The 26,524-nt window shown below is 49.0% G+C and overlaps 3 protein-coding genes across 5 annotated transcripts in view; 2 read left to right on the top strand and 1 right to left on the bottom strand.

Annotated features, from left to right (window-relative positions):
- The window catches only part of Prkag1 (protein kinase AMP-activated non-catalytic subunit gamma 1), an 18,924-nt gene extending 2,224 nt beyond the window's left edge, over window positions 1-16,700 (top strand). Inside the window, exons 2-12 of the mRNA XM_041642553.1 lie at window positions 4,150-4,195; window positions 13,692-13,801; window positions 13,933-14,014; window positions 14,115-14,173; window positions 14,318-14,363; window positions 14,464-14,518; window positions 14,888-15,014; window positions 15,197-15,362; window positions 15,519-15,556; window positions 15,798-15,944; window positions 16,031-16,700. Of these exons, the coding sequence (XP_041498487.1) occupies window positions 4,150-4,195; window positions 13,692-13,801; window positions 13,933-14,014; window positions 14,115-14,173; window positions 14,318-14,363; window positions 14,464-14,518; window positions 14,888-15,014; window positions 15,197-15,362; window positions 15,519-15,556; window positions 15,798-15,944; window positions 16,031-16,138 (984 nt within the window). The 3' untranslated portion in view covers window positions 16,139-16,700. The remainder of the gene's footprint in view (window positions 1-4,149; window positions 4,196-13,691; window positions 13,802-13,932; window positions 14,015-14,114; window positions 14,174-14,317; window positions 14,364-14,463; window positions 14,519-14,887; window positions 15,015-15,196; window positions 15,363-15,518; window positions 15,557-15,797; window positions 15,945-16,030) is intronic.
- Window positions 10,647-26,422, bottom strand: LOC121441425 (melanoma-associated antigen B4-like). Of its 3 annotated transcripts, none has more exons than XM_041642552.1 (3): window positions 26,242-26,422; window positions 14,226-14,332; window positions 10,647-12,128 (listed from the first exon to the last, which is right to left on the bottom strand). In XM_041642552.1, exon 3 carries the CDS (start codon window positions 11,962-11,964, stop codon window positions 10,948-10,950), a length of 1,017 nt encoding a protein of 338 aa, XP_041498486.1. In that variant the 5' UTR covers window positions 11,965-12,128; window positions 14,226-14,332; window positions 26,242-26,422; the 3' UTR covers window positions 10,647-10,947. The 3 variants fall into 3 exon arrangements, 2 of the variants coding, with proteins under 2 accessions (XP_041498486.1, XP_041498485.1); XM_041642551.1 differs by lacking the exon at window positions 26,242-26,422 and adding an exon at window positions 22,358-22,497; XR_005973457.1 differs by lacking the exons at window positions 10,647-12,128; window positions 26,242-26,422 and adding exons at window positions 12,867-12,886; window positions 22,358-22,497.
- Window positions 21,747-25,815, top strand: Ddn (dendrin). Its single transcript, XM_041642550.1, is given in 3 exon segments — window positions 21,747-21,965; window positions 22,382-22,415; window positions 22,417-25,815. Coding segments are annotated over 3 exon segments (2,133 nt in total). The 5' UTR covers window positions 21,747-21,756; the 3' UTR covers window positions 24,307-25,815.
- Window positions 26,423-26,524: the final 102 nt, after the last annotated feature.

Here is a 26,524-nt window from a genome sequence, read left to right as displayed (position 1 = left end):
CGATGAAAATCTCTCCAAATGAGCTGATTTGGTTAGAGAACTTGGTCACAGCCCAAAGGTAATTGAGGTGGCAATGGATGTGGGGCGCGGAGACTAGTATAGAGGGTGCTGTGCTTCTGGAGCTTAGTGCCTGCCCACGAGTGACTGTGGGTTCCGTACTCCAGCACCGTCCAGCGAAGGCAGTGCACGAGTGAGAAGTGGAAGCCCAGGCGAGGGTGGTGAAAATGAACGGGGAGAGGCTGAGGCTGCTTAACAGTCCCTTAGCATCACAGAAGAACTACAGTCCCAGACACCAGGAAGGTAGCAGAACTGCCCTGAAAAGAGAAGGGGGGGAAGTGCCACAGGCTAAGAACAGGAGTGAAGGACAGACACTCTGTCCTACATGGGTGGCGCACCCCTGAAGCACAGGTTCTGTCTTAGTGTCCGACCTAGCCTTTTTCTGTAGTAATGCCTTATACTTACATAAGTGATATATTCTTGACTCCCTAAAACATTTTGTTTTGGGTGTTTTGTTGTTATTGTTTTGAGTAGGAGTCTAATGTAGCATAGGCTAACCTTGAATTTGCTGTGTAGCTGAGGCTGGTCTTGAACTCCTAATCCTTCTAACTCTACCTGCTGAGTCCTGGGAATACAGTTGTGTCCCATCTTATTAAAAGAAGAGGGGAGGGGCTGGAGAGATGGCTCAGTGGTTAAGAGCATTGCCTGCTCTTCCAAAGGTCCTGAGTTCAATTCCCAGCAACCACATGGTGGCTCACAACCATCTGTAAAGAGGTCTGGCGCCCTCTTCTGGCCTTCAGGCATACAGACAGAATATTGTATACATAATAAATAAATAAATATTAAAAAAAAATAAATAAAAGAAGAGGGGAGTAGACATAATTTACCCACTCATGGAGAAACAGGCAGGATAAAATCTTGTTTAATTGTGTCTGTGATGGCCAGCTCTGTCAACTTGATACAAGCTAGAATTACTTGGGAAGAGAGTCTCAATGAGGGGTCAGTCTGTCTCATTGGGTTGGCATGTGGACGTGTCTGTGTAGTATTGTCTCAGTTAATGTGGGAAGACCTAGGCCAGTGTGAGTACATCAGTCTCTAGGTAGAAGGTCTTAGACTGTGTAAGAGTGGAGAACAGAAAACACAGCAAGCAGCCAAGGAGAGTGTATGTTGTTGTGTGATCTTTTGCTCTTTTGACTTTTTGAGGAGCCCATCACCCAGCTCCCAAATAAATCACAGAGGTTTATTCTTAGTTATAAATGCCCAGCTTTAGCTTGTGTTGTTTCTAGCCAGCTTTTCTTAAATTATCCCGACTACCTTTTGCGTCTGGGCTTTTACCTTTCTCTGTTTCTGTATAGCTTTCTTCTTTCTCCGTGGCTTGCTCTGTAACTGGGCAACTGGTTCCTGATGTCCTCTTCTTCTTGTTCTCTTGCTCCTCCTCTTGCTCATTTCTCCTTCTATTTATACTCTCTGCCTGCCAACTCCACCTATCCTTGCTCCTGCCTCGCTATTGGCCATTCAGCTCTTGATTAGATCATCAGGTGTTTTAGACAGGCAAAGAATCACAGCTTCACAGAGTTAAACAAACGTAGCATACACAAAAGCAACTCACCTTAAAATAATATTCCCCAACAATATACATTCATTTCTCTCTGCTCTTGACTGTGGCATGGTGCAGTCTGCTCCCTGAAGTTCCTGCTGCTGTGGTCTCCCCACAGTGATGGGCTGTAGCCTGGAACTGTCAGCTAAAATAAGCCCCTCCTCCCCTAAATTGCAAATTACTTTTTACCAGGGCATTTACCACAGCAACAGAAAAGAAGAACATTTCTGATTCTTCCGTATCTGTATCTCCAGCTGTTCGCCTGCTTACATCATCATAGAATTTCTGTGATCTGTAAATTATGTATAGTGCCTCATGCTAGGGGAGTCAAATACAAGGTACAAGGTAGTTGAAGGCTTCTGGGAATTTATAATCTGTTTCTGTAGATAGTGCACTGAATAACTGTAGCACTGTGTGATGTGTTGTGAGGTGTGGGTGCCATCCTTTGTATAGATCACAGACTGGCGTGTGCGTCTTTATTGTGGGAGAGCACTCTCCGGGTTTTGTTCTGTTTTTGTTCTTTGTGTTGTTTTTGGTTTTTCAAGACAGGGTTTCTCTGTAGTTTGGAGCCTGTCCTGGAACTCCCTACGTAGACCAGGCTGGCCTTGAACTCACAGAGATTCACCTGTCTCTGCCTCCCGTGTGCTGGGATTAAAGGCTACCCTCTCCAGTTTTAAGCAATAAGGCTGTTGTTTGGCAATGAGCCTTGCCAAAAAAAAAAGCTAGACCAGGCTGCTGGCTTTATCAAGCCCAGAGAGAAGAGAGAATTAGTTGCTCACTTCAGTGTGCTGGAGGAAGATTTAGGGTTGTCTTGCCCACTTCACCCTGTTTGTTACACCCGGGGCTTTTCTCTTCATATCACTTCATAAACTGTGAAAGTGAAATAATTTTTTGTGTAGGGGACATTACCCAGAACAGATGGAGCCAAAGTATGGATGACAGCAGATAAACATTTTCATGATCCCTCTTGGGTTCCTAGATAGCAATACAGTTTTTAAATGTTCCACTCAAAAGAGCTCTGTGAATGCTCTTCTGTGTAAGATCTCTCTCTCTTGTTTTTTTTTTCTTCTTCTTTATTATTTTTTATTTTTATATTTTGAGACCAGGTTTCTCTGTATAGCTCTGATAGTCCAGGAACTCGCTCTATAGACCAGGCTGACCTTGAACTCAGAGATCCACCTGCCTACTTCCTGAGTGCTGGGACTACTACGCCAAGCCCAGGATTTTTAGACTTAACTCTTGTTTTGTTTTGAGATTTTTGGGACAGATTCTTACTGTGTAGCCCTCGCTAACCTGGGATTCACTGCATAGATCAGGCTGGTCTCACGCTTGCTATGATCCCCCTATCTCTGTCTCCTGAGTGCTGATATTACAAGCATGCTCTACCACAGCTGTTTTTAGACTTAATGTTTTGTTTTGCATTGTAATATACACCTGTAATCCTGGCACTAGGAAGGTTAAGGCAGGAGGATTAGGTTTAACCTCACCTAGTTAGTCTACACATTGAAACATTACCTTAAATAACCAACCAACCAACCAACCAACAAAAAAAGACTTATTATTTCATTAGAAAATGTGGTCTATAAGAATGTGAGGGCTGGAGAGATGACTCAGAGGTTAAGAGCCCTGACTGCTTTTCCAGAGATCCTGAGTGCAATTCCCAGCAACCACGTGGTGACTCACAGCCATCTGTATTGAGATCTGGTGCCCTCTTCTGGCTTACAAGGAAACATGCAGGCAGAACACTGTATACATAATAAATCAATCTTAAAAAAAGAATATGAACTTTACCAGGCAGTGGTGGCCCACTCCTTTAATTCCAGCACTTGGGAGATCTCTGTAAGTTCAGAGCCAGCCTGGTCTACAGAGTGAGTTCCAGGACAGCCAGGGATGTACAGAGAAACCCTTCTCAAAACCAACCAAACAAAAAAACGTAAGCTTTGGAGTTCCTACCTCACCTTTTAACAGCCGTGTGAGCTTGGGCAGGAGGTTCCTTTCGGACACTTGATTTTCATTTTTCTACTGTTAATAACAGTGTTTACCTCAGGGTTGTTAGAAAAACTAAACTAGACACAATAGTATTTCTTTCTCTCTTCTTTGGGGGAATGTTGAGACAGAGTCTTATGTAGCCCAGGCTGACCTCAAATCTATTATAAAGCCAAGGCTTGTCTCAAGCTCCTGATTCTCCTTCCCTCACCCTCCTAAGTGGTGGGTGCCACCGTACTCAACTGAAATGATATGTCTTGTAGAGCCTTGCAATCCTTTTTAAAGGGAATCATTAGTTCACCAACCCTCTTCTAAGTACTTAAAAATATACTGGGAATTGAGCCTAGGGCCTCACACATGTTCTACCACTCACTCATCTATATCCCTAGCCATACCAGCAGGTTTTTTGTTTTTTGTTTTTGTCTTTTTGAGATGGGGTTTTGCTTATATAAGCCAGGCTGACCTGGCTTCAAATCCATGATGCTGTTCCCACTTTAGCCTTGTTCTAATGGGAGGCTAAGAGAGGACAGAGTCTCAGTTAAGGTGACTGTGCTTTTCTTGTCTTCCAGGTCGCTTCGGAGATTTCTCCAGCTTCAGAGAATGAGCACTTCCAAGGTATGTTTACCACGAAGTCAGCTAAGGAAAAATGCAGATGTGAAAGCTGTGGCCTGAGCTTGACGTCAGCGCTGCTTTAGAGTCTCCTAAGGACAGGGGCAGGATTTCTAGGGGTGTCGTTCAGTGGTAGATCACTTGCCTAGCATGTGTGAGGCCTTAGGTTCAAGCCCCAGTACCACAAATGAATGAAGGAATCAATTTGCCACCTTTCTGGGAAAGGATTTTGCCTGGGAGCACTCTTATTTTTCCTAAGAATTTCACCTTTATTGTGTTAGACACATTTCCCAAAAAGATTAAAATAGAGACTGGGTATTAATTTCAAGAGATTATATAATGGAGCTGGAGAGAAGATGGTTTGGTGTTTTAAGAGCACTTCCTGTGGCTGGAGGGATGGTTCAGACGGTAAGATCATTGGCTGCTCTTCCAGAGGTCCTGAGTTCAATTCCCAGCAACCACATGGTGGCTCACAACCATCTGTAATGAGATCTAGTGCCCTCTTCTGGCCTGCAGGCAGAACACTGTATACAAATAAATAAATCTTAAAAAAAGAACACAACTTTATAACATCCAGGTGTTCCATACATCCTATAGCCCAAACTCCAAGGGGTCTGAGACAGAAGGATCCCTGGGGCTTCCTGGCTCTCTGTCTGAGAAAACATGAGCTCTAGCTTCAGGAGAGACCTTGCCTCCAAGGAGTAGGTGGAGGGCAATAGAGAATGATACCCTCCTCTAGACTCCACCCACAGACAGTACTCGATCATGTCCCCTATGTGGACAGTCTTCAGTTCCTGTGAGTCTTACTGTTTAGACCTCGGCCCTCCTACACCAAGCCTTCAGGTTTCTTAGGAAGCCCAGGCTGAAGTTAAATTTGATTTGTAGCAGTGCTGTCTAGTTTTATGTCAACTTGACACAAGCGAGAGTCATCTGAGAAGAAACCTCAATTGAGAAAATGCCTCCATAGGATCTGGCTGTAGGCAGCCTGTAGGGAATTTAATTAGTGATTCATGTGGGAGGGCCCACTCATTCCGGGTGGTACATCCCTGCATCCTGAGTGGTATTAGGAAGCTAGTTTAGCAGGCCAGTAAGCAGTACTCCTCCATGGCCTCTGCTTCAGCTCTTGGCTCCAGGCTCCCTCCCACTTTCCCTCAGTGAACTGTGATTCAGGGTATGTAAGCCAAATAAACCCATTCTTGCCCAAGCTGCTTTGGGTCATCACAGTGACAGTAGCCCTAAGTCATTGTCTTGTCTTCCAGCCCCTAAGCACAATGGTGCCCATTATTCACAGGGCCTGGAATTGAACCTAGGGCTTTGTGCGTACTAGGAAGTCCTCTAACAAGTGAGCCACCCCAACCTGAAAAATCCCCTTTATAAATTTAATAATAATTTGTTTATTTATGTGTGTGAGTTTTATGTCTGTGTACCACATGTGTGCCTAGTCCCTGGAGAGGCCAAAAGAGGGTGTTGGGTCTTCTAAGACGAGAGTTACAGGCAGTTGTGAACCACCATGTAGGTTCTGGGAATTGATCCTGGATCCTCTGGAAGAGCAGCCGGTGTCGTCTGAGCCATCTCTCCAGCCCCTAAATTCCCGTTCTAAAAAAGTATCTTTTACTGGTTTCCCGATGAAATGTTTTTACTCGTGTGTGTTACATTGCTGTCAAGGTTCCTGTTCTGTGTACAGGCTCCCTGTGCTTTCCCTCTGGTTGCCCGTTTCTGTTTGTTTCCTTGTACTGCTGTATTTGGCATGGGGGCAACTTGGATCACCTTTTTTTTTTTTTAAATATTTATTTATTATGGATACAATATTCTGTTTACATATATGCCTGCAGGCTAGAAGAGGACACCAGACCTCATTACAGATGGTTGTGAGCCACCATGTGGTTGCTGGGAATCGAACTCAGGACCTTTGGAAGAGCACGCAATGCTCTTAACCACTGAGCCAGCCCCTTGGATCACCTTTTTTTTTTTTTTTTGATTTTTCGAGACAGGGTTTCTCCGTATTTTTATACTAAAAAACTTTTTTGCATGTGTGAGTGTTTTGCCTCCGTGTATATCTGTGTATGTGCTGGTGCCTGTGGAGGTCAGAAGAGGGTGTTGGATCCTCAAGAACTGGGATTACAGATGGTTGTGAGTCACCATGTGAGTGCTCAGAGCTCAACACCACTGAGACATCGCCCAGGGCCCTGCACTTTCTTTAGATGTTTGTAACCTTGGTTTAAAACAAAATTCACTGGGAAAGCTCTTGCCTTGAAAGTGGAGTTTGAGTTTCCAGAACTTGGGTAAATGTTGAGCAGGCGTGGCCTGTAGTCCCAGCACTCAGGAGTCAAAGATGGATTTCCCAGACCAAACTAGTGAAATTCTGCTCAATAAATGAAGTGGAAGGAGAGTGACTGATCAAGGAACACACTCAGTATCAAGCTTGAATCTCTGCACATACATGTACACTCACATATATACATGGGAAAAACAGGATTCAAATAATAGACTCAGATGCACAGAAACACAAAATTTTAAAAAGGTGGTCAACCAGGCAGTGGTGGTGCACGCCCTGAAGCCCAGCACTCAGGAGGCAGAGGCAGGCAGATCTCTGTAAGTTCAAGGCCAGCCTGGTCTACAAAGTGAGTTCCAGGACAGCCAAGGCTTCACAGAGAAACCCTGTCTCAAAAAAACAAAACAAAACAAAAAAAACCTAGCATCCAACAAAATCCAAAGACATATTATTAAGACTTCTCTGAGTTCTTGACAAGAAATTTAAATTGTTCTGTTTTATTGGCTTAAAAAATCAGCTGAAGCCGGGCGGTGGTGGCGCACGCCTTTAATCCTAGCACTCGGGAGGCAGAGGCAGGCGGATCTGTGTGAGTTCGAGACCAGCCTGGTCTACAAGAGCTAGTTCCAGGACAGGCTCCAAAACCACAGAGAAACCCCTGTCTCGAAAAACAAAACAAAACAAAACAAAAAAAAAATCAGCGGATTATAGGCATTATCTAGTAAAAAAAAAAATATATCAGCTGAGCTGGGCAGTGGTGGCTCATGCCTTTAATCCCAGCACTGAGAAGGCAGAGGCAGGTGGATCTCTGTGAGTTCAAGGCCAGCCTGGTATACAGAGCAAGTTCTAAGACAAGCAAGGACTACACAGAGAGATCCTGTGTCTTAGTTATGGTTTCTATTGCTGCAAAGAAAACATATAAAAGAAAACATTTAATTGGGGCAGGCTTACAGTTTAGAGGTTTAGTTCATCGTCATCATGATAGGAAACATGGTGCAGGAGAAGGGGCTGAGAGTTCTACATCCTAGTCCAAAGACAGCAGAGAGAGAGAGAGAGAACCTCTGGACCTCGCTTAGCGTTTTAAAACCCCAAAGCCCACCACACACTTCCTCCAACACGGCCACATCTCCTAACGCCACTTCCTAGGCATTCAAATGTGATTTTCTTATTCAAACTACCACACCCTGTCTTGAAAAACAAAAAACAAATCGGTGTTATTGCATGTTTCATTATCGAAATGACTTTCCATAGCTGAATACCACACACGATATCAGTACCCATTGTCCAAAACAGGCAGCAGAAGTTCAGTTGTTCCTGTGGACCAGGCAGATGAGGAAGACTAAATATGACAAGTAACAACTTATAAATCTTGTGTCCCGCTTAAAAGGAGACAGCAGCTGTCTATAGCTGCTCAATGAAGACCTATTTTTGTAAAGAAACTTGAGAATTTGGGATTTTTATATAAATTTGTAGAGTTTTTAAATTTGGAAAGTGATTTAAATTATTTTTAAAACTGGAAAATCCAAGTTCAATACATATGTGGACTTTTGTCTTAAAATGATAGCGTCTAACTCGGTGTAGTATATCTTCATCTGGTCTCTAAAGCTATGTCTTGGTATCTGTGAGTTGGGCTTCCATGTCTGAAAAACAGTGGAACTCTTCAGTTAACATGGTAGATGGAGTGCCCACATCCACCTTCAGTCCTCTGAAAAACAAAACAAGGGGCTCAGAGATAACTCAGCCATTAAGAGCGCTGGTTTCTCTTCTAGAGGACCTGGTTTAATTCCTACCACCCTTATGGCACCTCACACTGCCTTGTCTGTAATTCCAGTTCCAGGGGATCTGATGCCCTCTTCTGGCCGCCACAGGAACTGCATAAACACAATACTAGGCAGATACAGATCCCGGCAAAACACCCATAAACATAAAATAAAAATCTTGGGCTAGTGAGATGGTTCAGCAGATAAAGGTGCTTGCCATGCAAGCCTAGCAACCTGAGTTTGATGCCTAAAATTCACAAAAAGATGGGAGGAGAGAACCAACTCACCTGCTGTGACACGTGTGCATGCACACAACCACCCTAGAGAACTTTTTTTCTTTTTTCTTTTTAGTACAAACTCACAAAAATAAGAACAGGAGAGGGGATTGTAGGAATGGGTGTGGAAGCTGGAAAGTGTGTGGGAGATATCTAAATGACTTAGCTGGTCTGAGTACGGTGCATTGCAGTTAACAGTAATGAAGGCTTGAAAGTCTAAGAAACAAACTGTCTCACTGCATACTGCTGAGACTCCCCACCCAGACCAAGACTGGGGGTGTGGAGAGGGGCTTACAGACTGTACTGAAAACCAGGACCTCAAGGAAACTGCTGGGTGCTGAGCCGCCCACAGTCAGCTTCCAGAATACTACAGAAAAGACTTCAGTCTTCCAGGCTCAGAGTTAAAGAATCAGCTGTAGACAGACTCTCCTTGACAGGAAAACCTCCAAATGTCTCACAGTCAACAAGACTCGTTTATACAGTTAGAGCATCCAGTTAACATTCAAGTGTTCCCACCTAAGATATGATTTAGATAAAATGTGCAAAAATAGAATTTGAATCCTGTTTCTCTATGTGTGTGCTATAGAGCATGTGGAGGCTTGTGTTTGCGTGTGCAGGGCGGGAGGGGACACACGTGCTGTAGAGCGTGTGGAGGCTTGTGTCTTTCTGGGTGTGGTGGTGAGAGTGTGAGACTGGCTTGCTCTATATAGTGAGACCCTCCCTTAAAAAAAAATCACTGGCTGGAGAGATTGTTCAGTAGTTAAGAGCACTGCCTGCTCTTCAGAGGACCTGGGTTCAATTCCCAGCACCCATGTGGTAGTTCACAACCATCTGTAACTCCAGTCTTGGGGACCTGATGCCCTCTTCTGACCTCCAAGGGCATCAGACATGCTTGTGGTATTGAGATATACATGTAGGCAAAACACCCATACACATAAATAAAAATGTAAAACTATGTAAAAAGGCACTGTCAAGGTCCCTCAAGAAATATTCCCTCAGTTAGGGGTGTGGAGCCCAGAGAGGAAGACTGGCTCAAGGTCATTCTTGGCTAGCCGTGGAGCTTGAGTCTTGCTGGGTTACTTGAGATCCTACCTCAGAAAAAAAAAAAGAAACTGATAGGAGCCACAGTGATAGTGTTTGCCTATAATCCCATCACTGGAGAGACTGAAACGGGGAGATCTGGGCTTCATCTTGCGCTCAGAACTAGCCCAATCAAAAGCCTCTCCCAAAATATTGAGGACTGGAAATATAGTTTAGTGGTGCAGCACTTGTCTAATTGTTTAGGTTTGCTCCCAAGCACTGAGAGAAAAAAATTATTATAAATATTTTTTTTGACATTTCTCTGTGTAGCCCCGGCTGTCCTGGAATTCATTCTGTAGACTAGGCTCATCTCCAACTCAGAGATCCACCTGCCTCTGCCTCCCAAATGCTGGGATTAAAGGTGTTTGCCACCATCACCTGGCTAGAAACCATTTTTTAAAACGCAGCTGGGTGCTGGGAGTACAGTACAGAGTCAGTCAGAGCTTACGGTAACTCTTGAACTCACTCAGCGGTACGACCTGAACAGTTCATTTAACTGGTCTACATCTGTTTTCTCACCTAAAACACAAGGATAATACTTACTTAACAGACCAGTGAGAAGTCAGAGATGTAGGGTGGCAAGTGGTGGCGCACTACTTCAATCCCAGCAGTCAGGAGGCAGAGACAGGTAGAGCTCCGTGAAGTGTGTGAGATCCTAGCTTGAAAAACAGGGCAAAGTGGGAGGAAGATTAAACGCTGTGATATGTTTAAGTATCTGTTATAGTACATAGAACATCCAGGGTGTTACTTTTACGTATATGTTATAGTACATAGAACACCCAGGGTGTTATTTTTACGTATCTGTTATGTACATAGAACATTCAGGGTGTTACTTTTACGTATATGTTATAGTACATAGAACATCCAGGGTGTTACTTTTATGCATATGTTATAGTACATAGAACATCCAGGGTGTTACTTTTAGGTATATGTTATAGTGCATAGAACACCCAGGTTTTTATTTCTTTTTTTTCTCACACATATTTTAATATCAGAAACAAAAGTCAGTATACATCCCTACATCAATGCCAAGAAAATAAGGACTAAAAGAAAATCTTCGCTGAGAAGCCTAACACTTTTGAATATTTTTCTTTCAAATTTCACAACATTATCTTAATCTAATTCCATAGTATCATATGAACATCATCAAATCCTTAGAACATTTCAATTTGCAAACTGTATTTTAAATCAAACCAAAAAATTTGAGCTCCCAACTTGGTAAACAGTGGTGAAGGAACAGGCTTCAAAATTTATTTGAGTACATTTAACCTCAAGTTAAAACTGTGCTAAAAGTCCTCCAAAAGATTATGAACAGCTTATCTGCAAAAATATGAACAGACCTTTTCAATCATAAAACAGAGGTGACCTTATACGTCACTTGTGAGTATGATGACTTAACTTGGTCTTAGTACGTCCCTTGGCCTTGCCTTTAGTGCCAGACTTGGCTGCAGCTTCAGCTTGGGCTTTCTCTTCCTTTTCAATCAAAGCCCGCCCATAACGAGATGAGTAATCCTCAGGAATGGCTTCACTGATCTTGGCTAAAAATTCTATCACTTTCATCTTGCTCGTTTCAGCATAGGCTCTTGGGCCCCACAGGAACTCATAGGACGGAGGATCACTGTTAGGAACCTGACAGTATTCTATGTATTCTTCCCGCACTAGCTGCTCAGTGATGAGCTTCCTGACATCTCCAAAGATGAGATGTGGGACCCCGTCAAAGACTCCTAATGCATTCAGGAAATACCAGACGTCCTCCTCAGCAGCACAATACTTATTTCGGTAGATCACACTGAGGAGAGCAATCAGAATGCCCCTGGTAGGAACACCTAGCTCATTGCTCCTACTTCCATCATCCTTGAAATCTAACTTGCTCACAAGCTCATATGCTTGACCACGTGGCAGGATTTCTTTCAGCTCAAGGCCAAACACCACATCCAATCGATAGGAGGCTTTCTTGAGGATCTCGGGGAAGTGTTCCTTGAACCTTTTGTTGATAACTTTGAGCATCTCTCCTCTCCTCATGGGCTGCTGCACTTTGTATTTGAGGAGCATGTACTCCATCAGCATTCCCGTCTTCCTTGTCATAAGGTCCATCTGCATGCTTCTAGTGGAGAGTGGAGCCCTGGAGGAACGCTCCTTTCCATCCCCTTGGCCCTGGTCACCATTATCAGACCTTCCATAGCTTCCTCCCTGGCTGGCAGTGCTGCTGGGTCCTGAGCTTTCAGACTGCTGTGGGAAGTCAGCAGTAGAAGTGCTTGGCTTAGCATCTCCTGAAGCTTGATCAGAGCCAGCAGGTGACTCTGCTTTCTCTGCCTCCTTTGCTTGAGCATCCTTGAGCCCCTGGCGCCGTTTCTCATGAGCACGGGCCTTACTCTTCTGTCCCCTTGGCATGATGGCTGGCGTCAGGGACAGCAGGACAGAGTCTTGGTAGTAGAACAGGTAACTGAGATACCTTGACTGCAGACCTCTCTCAGAACTTGCCAGCAGCGCGGCCTGAGCAGCAGAAGCGGCTTCCGTGCCAGGGGCACTAAGGCCAGGTTCTTATTTCTAAGTATCTGTTATAGTACATAGAAATCCAGGGTCTTATTTGTAATATCTGTTCTAGTACATAAAACATCCAGGGTGTTATTTTGGAGGGTTACCTTTCCAGTTTCTAGCAAGCAGTTAAAAACACAGACTGCCTGACATGGTGTTGCATGCCTGAAATCCCAGCATTTATTTGTTTGTTGTTGTTGTTTTTTCGAGACAGGGTTTCTCTGTGGCTTTGGAGCCTGTCCTGGAACTAGCTCTGTAGACCAGGCTGGCCTCGAACTCCCAGAGATCCGCCTGCCTCTGCCTTCCGAGTGCTGGGATTAAAGGCGTGCGTCACCATCGCCCGGCAAATCCCACCATTTGAAGAACTAAGGCAATAAGATTACTACAAGCTTGAGGCGAGCCTAGGCTACATAGCAAGACTCTATCTCAAGAGAATGAAGGGGTTGGAGACTTAGTTCAGTGGAAGAACACTGGCTTTTCTTCAGAAAACTCAAGTTCAATTTCCAGCACCACATGGCATTTTACAACTGTCAATAACTCCCAAGGACTCCAACACCCTCTTGGCCTCAACAGGCACCAGGCACACATATGGTACACAGATATACAAGTAAAACATCCATACACACAGAGAGAAATTATTTATTTAAAAAACTTAGTTATTGGGCTGGAGAGATGGCTCAGTAGTTAAGAGCATTGCCTGCTCTTCCAAAGGTCCTGAGTTCAATTCTGGCAACCACATGGCAACCATCTGTAATGAGGTCTGGTGCCCTCTTCTGGCCTGCAGACATACACACAGACAGAATATTGTATGCATAATAAATAATTTTTTTTTAAAAAAAACTTAATGCTGGGAGGTGGTGGCGCACGCCTTTAATCCCAGCACTTGGGAGGCAGAGGCAGGCGGATCTCTGTGAGTTCGAGACCAGCCTGGTCTACAAGAGCTAGTTCCAGGGGGGCTGGAGAGATGGCTCAGTGGTTAAGAGCATTGCCTGTTCTTCCAAAGGTTCTGAGTTCAACTCCCAGCAACCACATGGTGGCTCACAACCATCTGTAATGAGGTCTGGTGCTTTCTTCTGGCCTGCAGACATACACACAGACAGAATAATGTATACATAATAAATAAATATTAAAAAAAAGAGCTAGTTCCAGGACAGGCTCCAAAACCACAGAGAAACCCTGTCTCAAAAAACCAAAAAAAAAAAAAAAACCCAAAAAACAACTTAGTTATTTAAAAAGAAATACATAAACCAGAAGAATGGAGGTAAATGTAGCCAGGCTCTCCCTTTGGGATCTCTGACTCACAACTGTTATTCTGAGTTCTGGCCAAGTTGATTGAGTACTTCATGTTGTTAGAAATGGCCTTGCCTGAACTATGAGTTTCCCACCTGCAGGTCTTCAACAGACATAAAGAAAAGACAACTGAAAATATGTTAATAGGAAGAAAAACTCTAATGAAAAGATGAGAAACAATAAAAACAAAGCAGAAATATCTTCAGAGTTGAGAAGCTAGAACTCTTTTTGGTTTTCTGTCTCTTCTGGCTATAAGTTCTTGCATAAAAGACATCAACTTTCTCCATGTGCAGAGAACCCAGAATCGAACAATGGTGTGTATACGTCCTTCATGAAGTCTCATCGCTGCTACGACCTGATCCCCACGAGCTCTAAGTTGGTTGTGTTTGATACTTCCCTGCAGGTGAGTGGGGCTCTTTCCCTCCTCTGCATCCCTCAGACCTGCTGGCTCAGTGCCACTCTTCACACCTCATACTTCCACACGCCAATCCCCTTCTTCCTTGCCGCCTCAGGATCTCACTCTTTTGGCTATAGGTAAAGAAAGCTTTCTTTGCCCTGGTGACTAACGGTGTCCGAGCCGCCCCTCTGTGGGATAGTAAGAAGCAGAGTTTTGTGGGTAAGCAGAAGTTTTTCCTGGAATACACCTGTTGGCATTTTTTGCCGGTTGGGTGGAAGAAGCCTTGAACTGTGCTGAGGGCTCTTGTCTTGACCTCTAGGCATGCTGACCATCACTGACTTCATCAACATCCTGCACCGATACTATAAGTCAGCCTTGGTAAGGAGCCTGAGCCGCCAAAGCAAACCACACCCCTAGCTTTGGTCCTCACCTGTGGGCCCCTCAGGCCTGGTTTTTCCCTCCAAGCAAAGCCATATGGGTTAATGAAGAAGGGAGTCTCAGATCCGCTGCTTCTGCTTCCAGGTACAGATCTATGAACTGGAAGAACACAAGATAGAGACTTGGAGAGGTACATAGGGAATTGGAGGTTGTGGAAGACGAAGGGATGGAGGGTTTCCTGGGAAACACTCACATGGCAGTGTTTTGTGAACTACCCCTTTTCCCCTCAGAGGTATACCTGCAAGACTCCTTCAAGCCATTGGTCTGCATTTCTCCAAATGCCAGGTAAGCTCTGGCTATGTGTTTAGCCCTAATACCTGAAGGCCCAGGAGCAAGGACATGACAGAGGGGAACTTCTTCCAATGCACACAGCCACGATTTTTTTGTTTGTTTGTTTGTTTGTTTCTTTTTTGAGAAAAATATCTCACACAAAGCCAAGACTGGCCTTGAGCTTACTCCAGAGCTCAGGCTGGCCTGAACTTGTGGTTCTTCTGCTCGTCCTCAGGCTGACAGTACAGGCAGGCACATTTCCACACCCAGCCACACCACACCTCTCTCAGTCTGTTTGCCCACTGCCCCTCCCCTGATGCTGAGCTTTGGCGGTCTATAAACACGATCTAAGGAACCTAACCCCGACCTTCTACCTCTTCACAGTTTGTTTGATGCTGTCTCTTCACTAATTCGAAATAAGATCCACAGGCTTCCAGTGATTGACCCAGAGTCAGGCAACACCCTGTACATCCTAACTCACAAGCGCATCCTCAAATTCCTCAAGTTGTTTGTAAGTGTACTTTAACCTAGATCTTACGTCTTATGTGCTGGATTGGAGGTATAGACTTGGCAGTTTGGGGGCCTTAAAAGTCAAGCCAACTCAGTGTTTTGGGTACTGAGGACTAAACCCAGCATTTCATGCTCTACCATAGATATCATAGAACCCCCTAAAGCCGATGATTCTCCCCTCAGATCACTGAGTTCCCCAAGCCAGAATTCATGTCTAAGTCTCTGGAAGAGCTGCAGATTGGCACCTATGCCAACATTGCTATGGTCCGCACTACCACGCCTGTCTATGTGGCTCTAGGCATCTTTGTACAGCACCGAGTTTCCGCCTTGCCTGTGGTGGATGAGAAAGGTGAGAGACTGGAAAAGAAGAGGGAGGATCCTGGGGGTCAGGAAACTCTGGGAAAACCTGCTGTCCTCTCAGATCAGCCTGGAAGGTGATCCTGTGGGTAGTAAGAATTTTGGCTACCAGATTTTTTTTTTTTCTGAGCTGCCTCTGTCTCCCTAGGGCGTGTGGTGGACATCTACTCCAAGTTTGATGTGATTGTAAGTGACAGTGGAGGGGCTGGAAGGGAGAGGAGGGGAGGCGTGTCGAATATGGAGAGGAGACAGAAGGGGGCTCTTTGGTGTCAGGCATATCTGTGCTTTGAATCCTGTCTACAGTAGCTGAATGGACTGGTCATGGCTTGTGGGCAGAGCTAAGGAGTGCCCTCAGGTCCTCTCGTGAGGTTGGGTTGGTCCAGGGTTTGGGACCTGGCCCCTTTCAAGCACACCCCCCCACCTCCAGAATTTGGCAGCAGAAAAGACCTACAACAACCTAGATGTGTCTGTGACGAAAGCTCTGCAGCACCGGTCCCACTACTTTGAGGGTGTTCTCAAGTGCTATCTCCACGAGACGCTGGAGACCATCATCAATAGACTGGTGGAAGCGGAGGTAGGAAGCCAGCACCCCCTCAAGCCACTAGGCGCTCGCCCTAACTGAGATTGGCACTGACGTTACTTCTTGGTGCTCTGTTCCAGGTTCACCGTCTGGTGGTGGTGGATGAGAATGATGTGGTCAAGGGCATTGTGTCGCTGTCCGACATCCTGCAGGCTCTGGTGCTCACAGGTGGAGAGAAGAAGCCCTGAGCATGGGGAGGGACAGGCAGCTCCAGTCCCCTTCTTGGCCCCTCCTTGCCTCCCGGAAGCTCTGGGAATCATGAAATCCTGGAGGAACTGAGTCTGTTCCCTCAGGAGCTTCATAGCCACTGTCTGGAACTAGAGGAGACAGGGCAATGAAGAGAAAGGACTTTAGTTTCCCTTACCATCATGTGTACATTTGAGAAAACGTTCAGCCTAGCCAATCCTAGAACCCGTGCCCTTAGACTTGGCCCGCTTCTGGGTGAACCATGGGCTTTGTGCTCCTCAGGCAGATTCTGATCTCTAAGAGATCCCTCCACCTCCCCGTGCTCCACCTGTCTCTGCAAAGGTCTTCTTAAAAATCTATCTATTCATCCTGCTTCATTTCTGTGGAGGAGGCTGAGTCCATTTGAAGTCATTCCTTCTCATGAATCTTGTGGGGAGGTGCATGTCTGGGTTCCTGTTCTGTGTGCATGTGAAGGCAGATGACTGTGTGGAGGAAGGCAATGGGTAGGTAGCCAAGATTAATGCTTTTTGTGGCAAATCTAATTAAATGATGAGGTTTTCGTCATGGTATTGCAGTGTTTGATTTCTGCATTTGATAGACACTTTCGACAACCTTACTCCATGAAGCTGCTTCAACTCGTTATTAACAGCAGTGATAATAGTACATATAAAAGCACATGTTCTCAATGTTTTAACTGCAGTGGTTGTGTGGGACCATAAGTGTTTTGGTTTGGGGAGAATTTATGATTTTTTTTGAGACAGGATTTTGTACCATATGTAGCTCAGGCTGGCCTCAGATTTGCAGCAGTCTTCATGCCTCTGACCCCTAAGTACTGGGATTATAGGCACATGCTGCCGCACCAGGGTCAGTCTCTGGGATTAGAGGCACATGCTGCCACACCAGGGTCAGTCTCTGGGATTATAGGCACATGCTGCCGCACCAGGGTCAGTCTCTGGGATTAGAGGCGCATGCTGCTGCTGCCGCACCAGGGTCAGTCTCTGGGATTAGAGGCGCATGCTGCTGCTGCCGCACCAGGGTCAGTCTCTGGGATTAGAGGCGCATGCTGCTGCTGCCGCACCAGGGTCAGTCTCTGGGATTAGAGGCGCATGCTGCTGCTGCCGCACCAGGGTCAGTCTCTGGGATTAGAGGCGCATGCTGCTGCTGCCGCACCAGGGTCAGTCTCTGGGATTAGAGGCGCATGCTGCTGCTGCCGCACCAGGGTCAGTCTCTGGGATTAGAGGCGCATGCTGCTGCTGCCGCACCAGGGTCAGTCTCTGGGATTAGAGGCGCATGCTGCTGCTGCCGCACCAGGGTCAGTCTCTGGGATTAGAGGCGCATGCTGCTGCTGCCGCACCAGGGTCAGTCTCTGGGATTAGAGGCGCATGCTGCTGCTGCCGCACCAGGGTCAGTCTCTGGGATTAGAGGCGCATGCTGCTGCTGCCGCACCAGGGTCAGTCTCTGGGATTAGAGGCGCATGCTGCTGCTGCCGCACCAGGGTCAGTCTCTGGGATTAGAGGCGCATGCTGCTGCTGCTACACCAGGATCAGTCTCTGGGATTAGAGGCGCATGCTGCTGCTGCCGCACCAGGGTCAGTCTCTGGGATTAGAGGCACATGCTGCTGCTGCTGCACCAGGGTCAGTTTCTGGGATTAGAGGCGCATGCTGCTGCTACACCAGGGTCAGTCTTTAAAAAAGGTCTTTGTGAGCTGGGCATGGTGGCACATGCCTTTAATCCCCAGGAGGCAGAGGCAGGCAATCTCTTGAGTTTGAAGCCAGCCTGGTCTACAGAGTGAGTTCCAGAACAGCCAGGGTTACACAGTGAAACCCTGTTGGGGAACAAACAAACAAACCCAACAAAACAACCTTTTGTGTGTGCATGTGTGTGGCGGCTGAGGACACCCTTGGGTGACAGTTCTTGCCTTGCACTTGATTTGACACAGGGTTTGGTCTGGTCTCGCACTTTTTTCTTGAGACAGTGTCTCACTGGCTTGGGATTTCACCACATAGGCAGGGTCAGCTGGGCAGCTTGGAGCTGCTGCTCCATGGACCCATGGAATTAAAAGCACACACTACCAAATAAGGCTTTTTATGTTGGTTCTAGGGATCTGAACTTAGTTCCTCAAGCTTTTGAGGCAAGTATTTTTACCAACCGAGCCATCTCCCCGGCACCTTTTCTAGTTCTGTTTATTTTTGTTTGTTTGGTTTGGTTTGGTTTTTCAAGACAGGACAGGGTTTCTCTATGTAGCCCTGGCTGTCCTAGAACTCACCTGCCTCTGCTTCCCAAGTACTGTGATTAAAGTCCTAGGCCACAGCTACCACCACCGCTGCCGCCGCCGCCACCACCACTGCTGCCCAGCCACCACCACTGCTGCCCAGCAACCGTTAGTGGTTTTAAGAGATTTGAGACAGAAGCACATACTTACAAGTTGGCCCAGAGCCACAAACCTGATAAAAAGCAGAGCTAACAGGGCTGGAGAGATAGCTCAGTGGTTAAGAGCATTGCCTGCTCTTCCAAAGGTCCTGAGTTCAATTCCCAGCAACCACATAGTGGCTCACAACCATCTATAATGAGGTCTGGTGCCCTCTTCTGGCCTGCAGACATACACACAGACAGACTATTGTGTACATAATAAATAAATATTTTTTTTTAAAAAAAGCAGAGCTAACAGTAAAGATACTTGCCACGCAAGCCCAGCTACCTGAGTTTTTTAGTTGCCAGAACCCATTTAGAGGTAGAGAAAAAACAGGCTCCACAAAATTGTCCTCTCACGTCCACGTGCAGTCATGGCATGCACCGACGCACTCCTTGTCTCACGTCCACGTGCAGTCATGGCATGCACCGACACACACCTTGTCCTCTCACGTCCACGTGCAGTCATGGCATGCACCGACACACACCTTGTCCTCTCACGTCCACGTGCAGTCATGGCATGCACCGACGCACACCTTGTCTCACGTCCACGTGCAGTCATGACATGCACCGACGCACACCTTGCTGCATATTCATGAATCAGTGTTTTTAAAGCAGAGCTGGTAGGTATGGAGACATGTGTCTTTAGTTCTGGCAGAGGCAGACAGATCTCTTGAGTTTGAGGCTAGCCTGAGCTACATAGCAAGTTCCAGGTGCTACATAGTAAGACTGTGTCTCAAAAAAAAAAAAAAAAAAGGTTAATGTTTAAACTTAAACTGTCTGGTTCAAGGTTTTATGCTTCCCTGTCTTTACATTAATTTTCCTTTCTAATTCTCTCAGGACTGTTCTTATCTTATTTCCTGTAGTTCTCTTATCTTGGGACCATAGTTAGGGTCCAGGGTAAATTCAGAGAGATCTGCCAACATTATCAGGGTTTCTAGGGAAAGGTTGAATTGTTTGGATTTTGACTGGTATTGTGAACCCACAGATCCCTTCCCTTTCTCAGAGAGTAAATCATAAAGAATCAGCCCACCAGACCCACCGTCTGTGCTGAAACCTTACACAGACTGAACGTGGCACCCAACATCACGAGTACCACCAGACTGGGTTCCTTTCTACCAGGGCTTTGCTGATAGGACAGTTTGCATCCAAGCCAGGAGTAGGTTCTGAATAATTCCTTGGCTCTCGTTCCTTTGCCTATCCCTTCAGAGGAACCTCTGCCATATTACTCTTGTTCTTCCAAAGCGGGCTTCCTAAGGGGACCCAGGGAAACATCATCTCCTGGAAGAGGCCAGCTTGCAGTGCTGGCCGTTGAACCGCTGACCCTGCGTCCGTCCTCACAGCTCTCAGCACATTCCCAAGCTTGGGGGAGGAAGGCTTCCAAATATTAGAGCGTGTTTATGTGCATGTGTGTGTAGGGGGACGCGTGGTGGGAAGGACAAATGTCTCCTTGTGTCACATTCCTTCATCGAGGAGGATTTGTCTAGGGAGGAGACAGGCTTTAAAAGCTGTGGGACTCTGGTGGGACCTCGTGGAAAGCAGCACCTGGAAGCCCTCTTCAGTGCAGCTGGTAGGTGCAAGGTATCATGAGGGGGGAGTGGATGGGACAGCGGAGAGGCGGGTTCTACTTGTCTATTCTTCAGTGAGTCCTGTCTCTGTCCTTTTAATAACCCTTCTAGTCCCTGTTCCCTTAAAAAGAAGTCTCTGTACCCAAATGTTCCATGTACTTTTTTGAACTACAAACTGGGATCTCTCATTTACCCCCTAAATCCCCACCAAGTCTTCATCTGAGGATGGTGCTGAAGACGCAAGGGTTACTACAATTTGGAAGCTCACAAGCTTCTGCTCTCAAAAGTCAAGAGAAGCAAATGGTCCCTTCTTCCTCAGGAGCCGTTGCCATTCTTTCCCCCCCTCCCTGCACCCCTCCACTCCACTGAGCTGCTGCCATGGTTGCCAGGCATGGTTGCTAAGTCTCTGCATGGAAGGGTTGGCGTGGGCTGTGCTGCCACTAACATTACCATGGTGAATCAGGGGACACCTGGTACAGGCTTAGGGGGAGGAAGCCTGAGGATGCAAGCAACAACCCCCCCCTCCAGAACAGAGTATGTCCAAAAGGTGAGCTGCACTTGAGGGTGGCCAAGTGAACTAGACAATTGTGAGCTAGACATCCTAGGAAAGGCAGGCTACTTTTATCCTTTCTGTTGCTAGGGGATTTGGCACTCCATTCTTCCTCCATCCCCCTCTGTTAGGGTACAAGTGTATCTAAGCGCTCTGTCTGCACCCCACATAAGGCTTGGTAGAGCTGTGTGGGCACAGAACTATGTAATCCCAGAATCCTGGCTTCTGGGTTGGGGGAGCCAGCATGCCCAAGGGTACCCATATCTAGAGTGAGAGTTGTCCTGTTGCTTAGGTGGCCAGGACAGACTGAGTTCTGCCTTACACACCTGCAGAGAAAAAGGTGAGGGGTAAAGGTTGCTGGAGCCACCGTTGGGGGGAGGGCCTGGGGGAGCAGCTGTCCCCCAGAGTTGCACAAAAGCTTCTTGAAAGCTTCTCTCCACTGCTTGAACTGTTACTCATCCTCACCCGAATGCCACCGACGCTAAAAATAGCCCGCCCCCTCCCCCCAACTGTGGGCCAGCCTCTCCTGCACCCCAACCCCATGGAAGCCAGCAGAGAGTGGCAGGCAGAGACCTTAGTTCTACTCTCACCACTCCCTGTCGGAGAAAAGGAGTCCAGGCAGACAGGGATAGATCACTGGTGGTCAGGCAACCTGACAAGCAGGAAAGCGAAGGGTTAAAACTTCGGGAAGTGTGCAGAAATGGGGGCTGGAGGAGGGGGCACTGTAAGCTTGCTAAGAATCAGAAGTCTCTCCTCCGCCCATTTGTGGGTCCCATTAGGCTTGGGGGACCCGAGCAGTGGGAAGGGGCGTCCAATCCCAGGCCCCAGGGGGCGGCCGTGTACATGGGGGAGGTAGCAACGCGGAGCTGTCCACGGCGGCGTGTCACATGCGCGCGCGCCCGCGCGCGAGCACACACACACACACACACACACACACACACACACACACACAGGCAGGCACACACGTGTGCCCGGGTATATATAGTTGCCAGTCCCTGGGCCTGCCGCTCTGCAGTGGGCGCCGGCTCCCTGAGTTGGGAGGGGGCTCACGGGGCGGGTGGGAGGGTGGGGGGCCGGGGTGGGGTGGGGCAGGATGCTGGATGGCCCGTTATTCTCCGAGGGGCCCAACAGCCCCCGGGAGCTACAGGATGAGGAGTTGGGCAGCTGCCTTTGGGTGCAGAAGTCCAAGCTGTTGGTGATTGAAGTGAAGACTATTTCCTGTCATTATAGTCGTCGCGCCCCTTCTCGACAGTCCATGGACATCCAGGCCAGCTACTGGGCCCGTGGGCCCCAGAGCCGCACGTGAGTGAAGGAGGGGGTGAGGGGCAGCAAGTGGTGGGGTGGGAAGTGGGGTCGGGTCCAGACCTCCCCCGCTGGCACCAGCAATTACTCCTGGCCCCTTCTCTTCCCGCGCCTCCCTCCCCCTACTCGTCGAGGACTGGGGCCTGACTTATTCAGCGCTGTTTATGGGGACAGAAGAGGTAGTGAGAAAGGGCAGGAGGTGAGATGGGGCAGTCGCTGTTAAAGTGTGCATGGAGAGATGGCGAGGAGTCTCGTTTCGACTTCAGCCCTAACATATACGCACGTGCACTCGCACACACACTCACGCGTACCCTCCCACATGGCTGCCCCAAGTGGTCTCCAGTACTCCCAGCTCCCTGGACCTCGACTCCCTTTCCCCACAAACTGCTCACCTGGGTTCCTGCTCATTGTCCCAGGTGTAGGCTACGCCCAGGATCCCCTGAGCCGCCACCCCCGCCGACCCTGGGCCACCAGGGTGCTGCAGGAGGCGACCAACTGGCGGGCGGGGACCCTCGCCGAGGTCCGAGCCCGGGAACAAGAGAAAAGGAAGGCGGCGTCGCAGGAGCGGGAGGCCAAGGAGACCGAGAGAAAAAGGCGCAAGGCTGGGGGGGCCCGACGGAGTCCCCTAGGTCAGCCCCGCCCAGAGACCCGGAACGCCCTTCGGGCGGCCCAACCAACAGGGTTCCCAGTTTTCTCCAGACCAGAGCGCTTCGGGCAGGTGGGGCGAGCGCCCCGTCCATCTGCGCTCCAGCAGAGTGACCCAGGGGTGGCATGGGCGGGGCCATGGGGAGGTAGGAGACCAGGGCCCCCTAGCTACGAGGCCCACCTGCTGCTGAGAGGCGCTGCAGGCACAGCCCCAAGACGCCGCTGGGACCGGCCGCCACCCTATGTGGCTCCACCTTCTTATGAAGGCCCCCACAGAACCCTGGGGACTAAGCAAGGCCCGGAGCTCTCCCGGGCGCCCACCTCATCAGCCCCAGTTCCAGTCGCCACCAGGACAGAGACAGGGCGCGCGAAGAAGAGGCTGGATCCTCGAATCTACCGGGATGTTCTAGGGGCTTGGGGTCTCAGACAGGGACGGGGACTCTTAGGAGGAGCTCCGGGCTGTGCAGCGGCCAGAGCCAGGCCAGAGTCCTGCAGAGAGGCGATAGAGAAAAGCTCGGGCCTAGCTGCTGCTGGCCTGAACAGTTGTGGCGAGGGCCGTCCCCAAGCCAAAGCTACTGGCAGTCCAGGCACCACGGAGGCAGCTCCCGCTGGGTCTACGACCCGCAGCCCCCCATGTCCTGCTCCCAGGTCCAGGCAGCACCTTAAGGGCTCAAGGGAAAGGAAAGAAGGAAGTGAACATATTTGGCTTCCCAGGTGTTGGCTTTCCTCCCCTACAAAGCCTCCAGTTAGGCACAGCCAGACTCTCCCCAGACCCTGGGCTCCTGGAGGCACCGGGTGGAGAGAGTCCCTGGGTCAAAGAGAGGGGTCAGAACATGAAACCCTGGAAATTTGGAAGGCGACCCGCCGTGCCCACACCCTGCCCCGCAGTTCCCGAGGCCCCTCTCGTAGAGAAGGCATCTTTGTCATTGATGCCACGTGCGTGGTGATAAAGTCCCAGTATGTTCCGACCCTTCGGACCCAGCAGGTGCAGCTCTTGCCCTCTGGGGAGCCATGCATTGGGAACGACAGCCCCAGGCAACCCAAGCCCTGCCACGAGGAGGGTGAGGGGGTCGCTGCCAATCCCTCAGTTTGCCAAAAGCTACTGTTGAGCAGTGGCAACTCTAACCAGCCGGGCGGGGGTCGCGAGTGCGAAGCCGAGGGAGGAGAGCAGGGGGATTCTTCACTGGAGGACCGCGCCTCCTGCAGTTTAGGGCTCCCTGTTTGCGAAGTGAACCTACGAGACGCCCCCACGCAGCCATGTAGCCCTGAGCACCCGACCTTAGGCCCAGCGGCTCTGGGATGCGCGGGCAGCGTGAAGGGCTCAGAAGCGGTTGGGGTCCTGCGGCGCACGGGCGGGGGCTGGGCGCGTACTCCAGGACCCTACGCCGGGGCATTGCGGGAAGCCGTGTCCCGCATCCGCCGCCACACCGCCCCAGATTCGGACTCAGATGAAGCTGAGGAGCTCAGCGTCCATAGTGGCTCCTCTGATGGAAGCGACACAGATGCCCCAGGCGCCTCCTGGCGGAGTGAGAGGACCCTGCCTGCGGTTGGAAACTCCCATCCCAGGGAAGGCGGGAAGAGAGCCGAAGTGAGCGACAGCATCCGGGAGATTCTAGATGTCATCAGTCAAACTGAGGAAGGTCCCTCCGGGGAGGACACCAGGAAAACGCCACAGGGGAAAAGAGAGAGAGAGTGAGCGATGCCCCATTTTGTTCTCGTGTGGTTCAGCCCATCCATCCTTGGGCTCACTGGCCTCCTTTACTCTCTACAGGCTTCGTCTGCTTCCCTTTTCTTCTTTCCCACCTATACCTGTTCCCACACTTGAAACAGAGGAAAGAGAGGCAAGACAGTAATCGCCAATCCAAGCACTAGCTTCAGGGGAGATGGGGCTAGGATTCAACCCTGCTACGATTCGGCGGCGCTGCGCAGAACTGAGCAGAGAGACAAGCCGAAGGGCAGGGAATGGTGGCAGTTATAAAAAAGCAATGGTCAGGTCAGGATCCCTGGCAGGAGAAAAAAAAATAATGGAGAGGGCTTGAATCTAGGGACTACGTGATCAGGTGGCAGAGGGGCTTTTGACAGAGAAGGAATGGATGCATACACAACCAGCAAACTGGGAAGAGGGAGGGCTGTCTTTGATGTTACAACTCAAGTTTCAGTTCCAGCTCTGCCACTTAGCTGCTGGTAGACCCTAGACTAAGTAACTACATTTGCACCTAACCATCCCGGATTCCTGTAAATGTCAAATGAGCGATCTCTGCCGCCCATTCTTCCGTCCCTGGAACTTGGGGAATAAGTGAATAGAATCTGAGGGCTCTTACCCGTTTCACTCTTCCTCGGTTCGGAAGACTGTCAAGGTTTTCAGATCTAAATGGACAAAGGGCTTCTATCCCAACTTCCCAAGTTTAGGTGAGTGTTTCGCAAGGCAGAGCAGGATACCAGCCCGATCTCTGCCTCTGGCCTGTGGTGGACCAAAGTGGAGAGGGAAGGTAGCCAATGAATCAGCTTGGGACGTTTTTAGGCCTTCCCCCTTTCCTCCATCTCCGTGTCCTTAGTGATGCTCTCAAGTGTTACCGGGATTTCCCACACAGATGGTATCGCCCTCCTGACAGGACCCTGACAATTTCTGCATCTCTCCTAGAAAACAGCCAGGCGAGGGGGGGGAAGGCTGATCTTCAGCGGTCGGTGTGGGGTGTGATACTCGCTGGAGCCACTACGGGGCGCGCGCAGGTCGCGAATTCCCCCGGTTGCTGGTGCTCGAGTGCCCCCACACCAGCACTGCCAGTTACCTAGTTATCGGGATCCCTAGTAACCCAGCGCCGGTTTCCCGCCTTGACACCTCCAAGCCGCGCGCGGGGCCGGGAGCAGGCCTCCGGTCTCCCAGACCTCTGGGGCGCGCCGAGCCCTTCTTTGTATTGATCCACGCCAACAGGCTTATTAAGACTGACGTTTAAGTCTTTTTTTTTTTTCTTCTTCTTTCCAACCTTGGGCACTTCCTCTGTGTCTGCTATTTACTAGCCATGTGACCTTGGCCAAATCACTTCACCTCCCTGAGCCTCAGTTTCCTCATCTGTCAAATGGGGGTTTATAAACACCTACCTCGCAGGGTTGTTGTGAGGATTTAATGCGGTAATGTATATAAGGCGCCTTGCAGAGTGCCTGGCACATAGTAGGCACCCAATAAATCTACTCTTCCCTTTATGCAGCTCTGGAGTCTTTCTTTGCTGATCTAGCCCCACCTGTCCCTCCCTCGAGCCTTCTTGGCTTCTTCCTGTTCACTGTAAGGGGTGGGGGCGCACTCCTCTCTGGTGGAAACTTCGGGTCCATCCTGTCTCCCTGGCTGGGACTCTCCTTTTCTTGTCCCCCCTGCCCCACCCACCCCTGCCCGCTCTTCCCTCTGCCCTCGTGCACCACCCCGCCCCCCATTCCGGGCAAGGGCTGAGTCAGTCTAGGTAAATTTAGTCACTGGGCAGGAGCGGGGGCTTCGCCCAGACTCGGTCGCCAGGTCGAACCCATCCCCCGCCCTGCCTCTGTCCCTATTCCCATCGAATCCCGCCAACCCCGACTCCCGCAACTCTTTAGACCGCTTTCAAACCACTTAGACTTTCAACCAATTAGCTTGACAACACACCCGGAGAGACCCAAAGGCGGGACGCGGAGGGGGCAGGGCTCCCGGTCCACAGCTAGCAGCGGATCTTGGTTCGGCGGATGAGGGTCTCCCATTCGGGTTTCCCAAATCTAGGGGCGGCATTCACTAGTCGGATCTTCCCAGGAATATTCACCTGCCATCCTGTTTGTCACCTACACGTTTCCTGTTGCTCTTGGTGGAGGAGGGCAAGGAGCGGCCAGGTCACGTTGGGCAAAGATCAAAGGTATCAAAGGTCTTTACCCTTTTCACTGCTATTTCTGAGCAC

This window comes from Microtus oregoni, unplaced genomic scaffold (assembly GCF_018167655.1).
Source record: "Microtus oregoni isolate MIOR12 unplaced genomic scaffold, Mior012 000077F_ref0000221, whole genome shotgun sequence".
Taxonomy (NCBI): domain Eukaryota; kingdom Metazoa; phylum Chordata; class Mammalia; order Rodentia; family Cricetidae; genus Microtus; species Microtus oregoni.
This window is presented reverse-complemented; position numbering and strand designations above follow the sequence as displayed.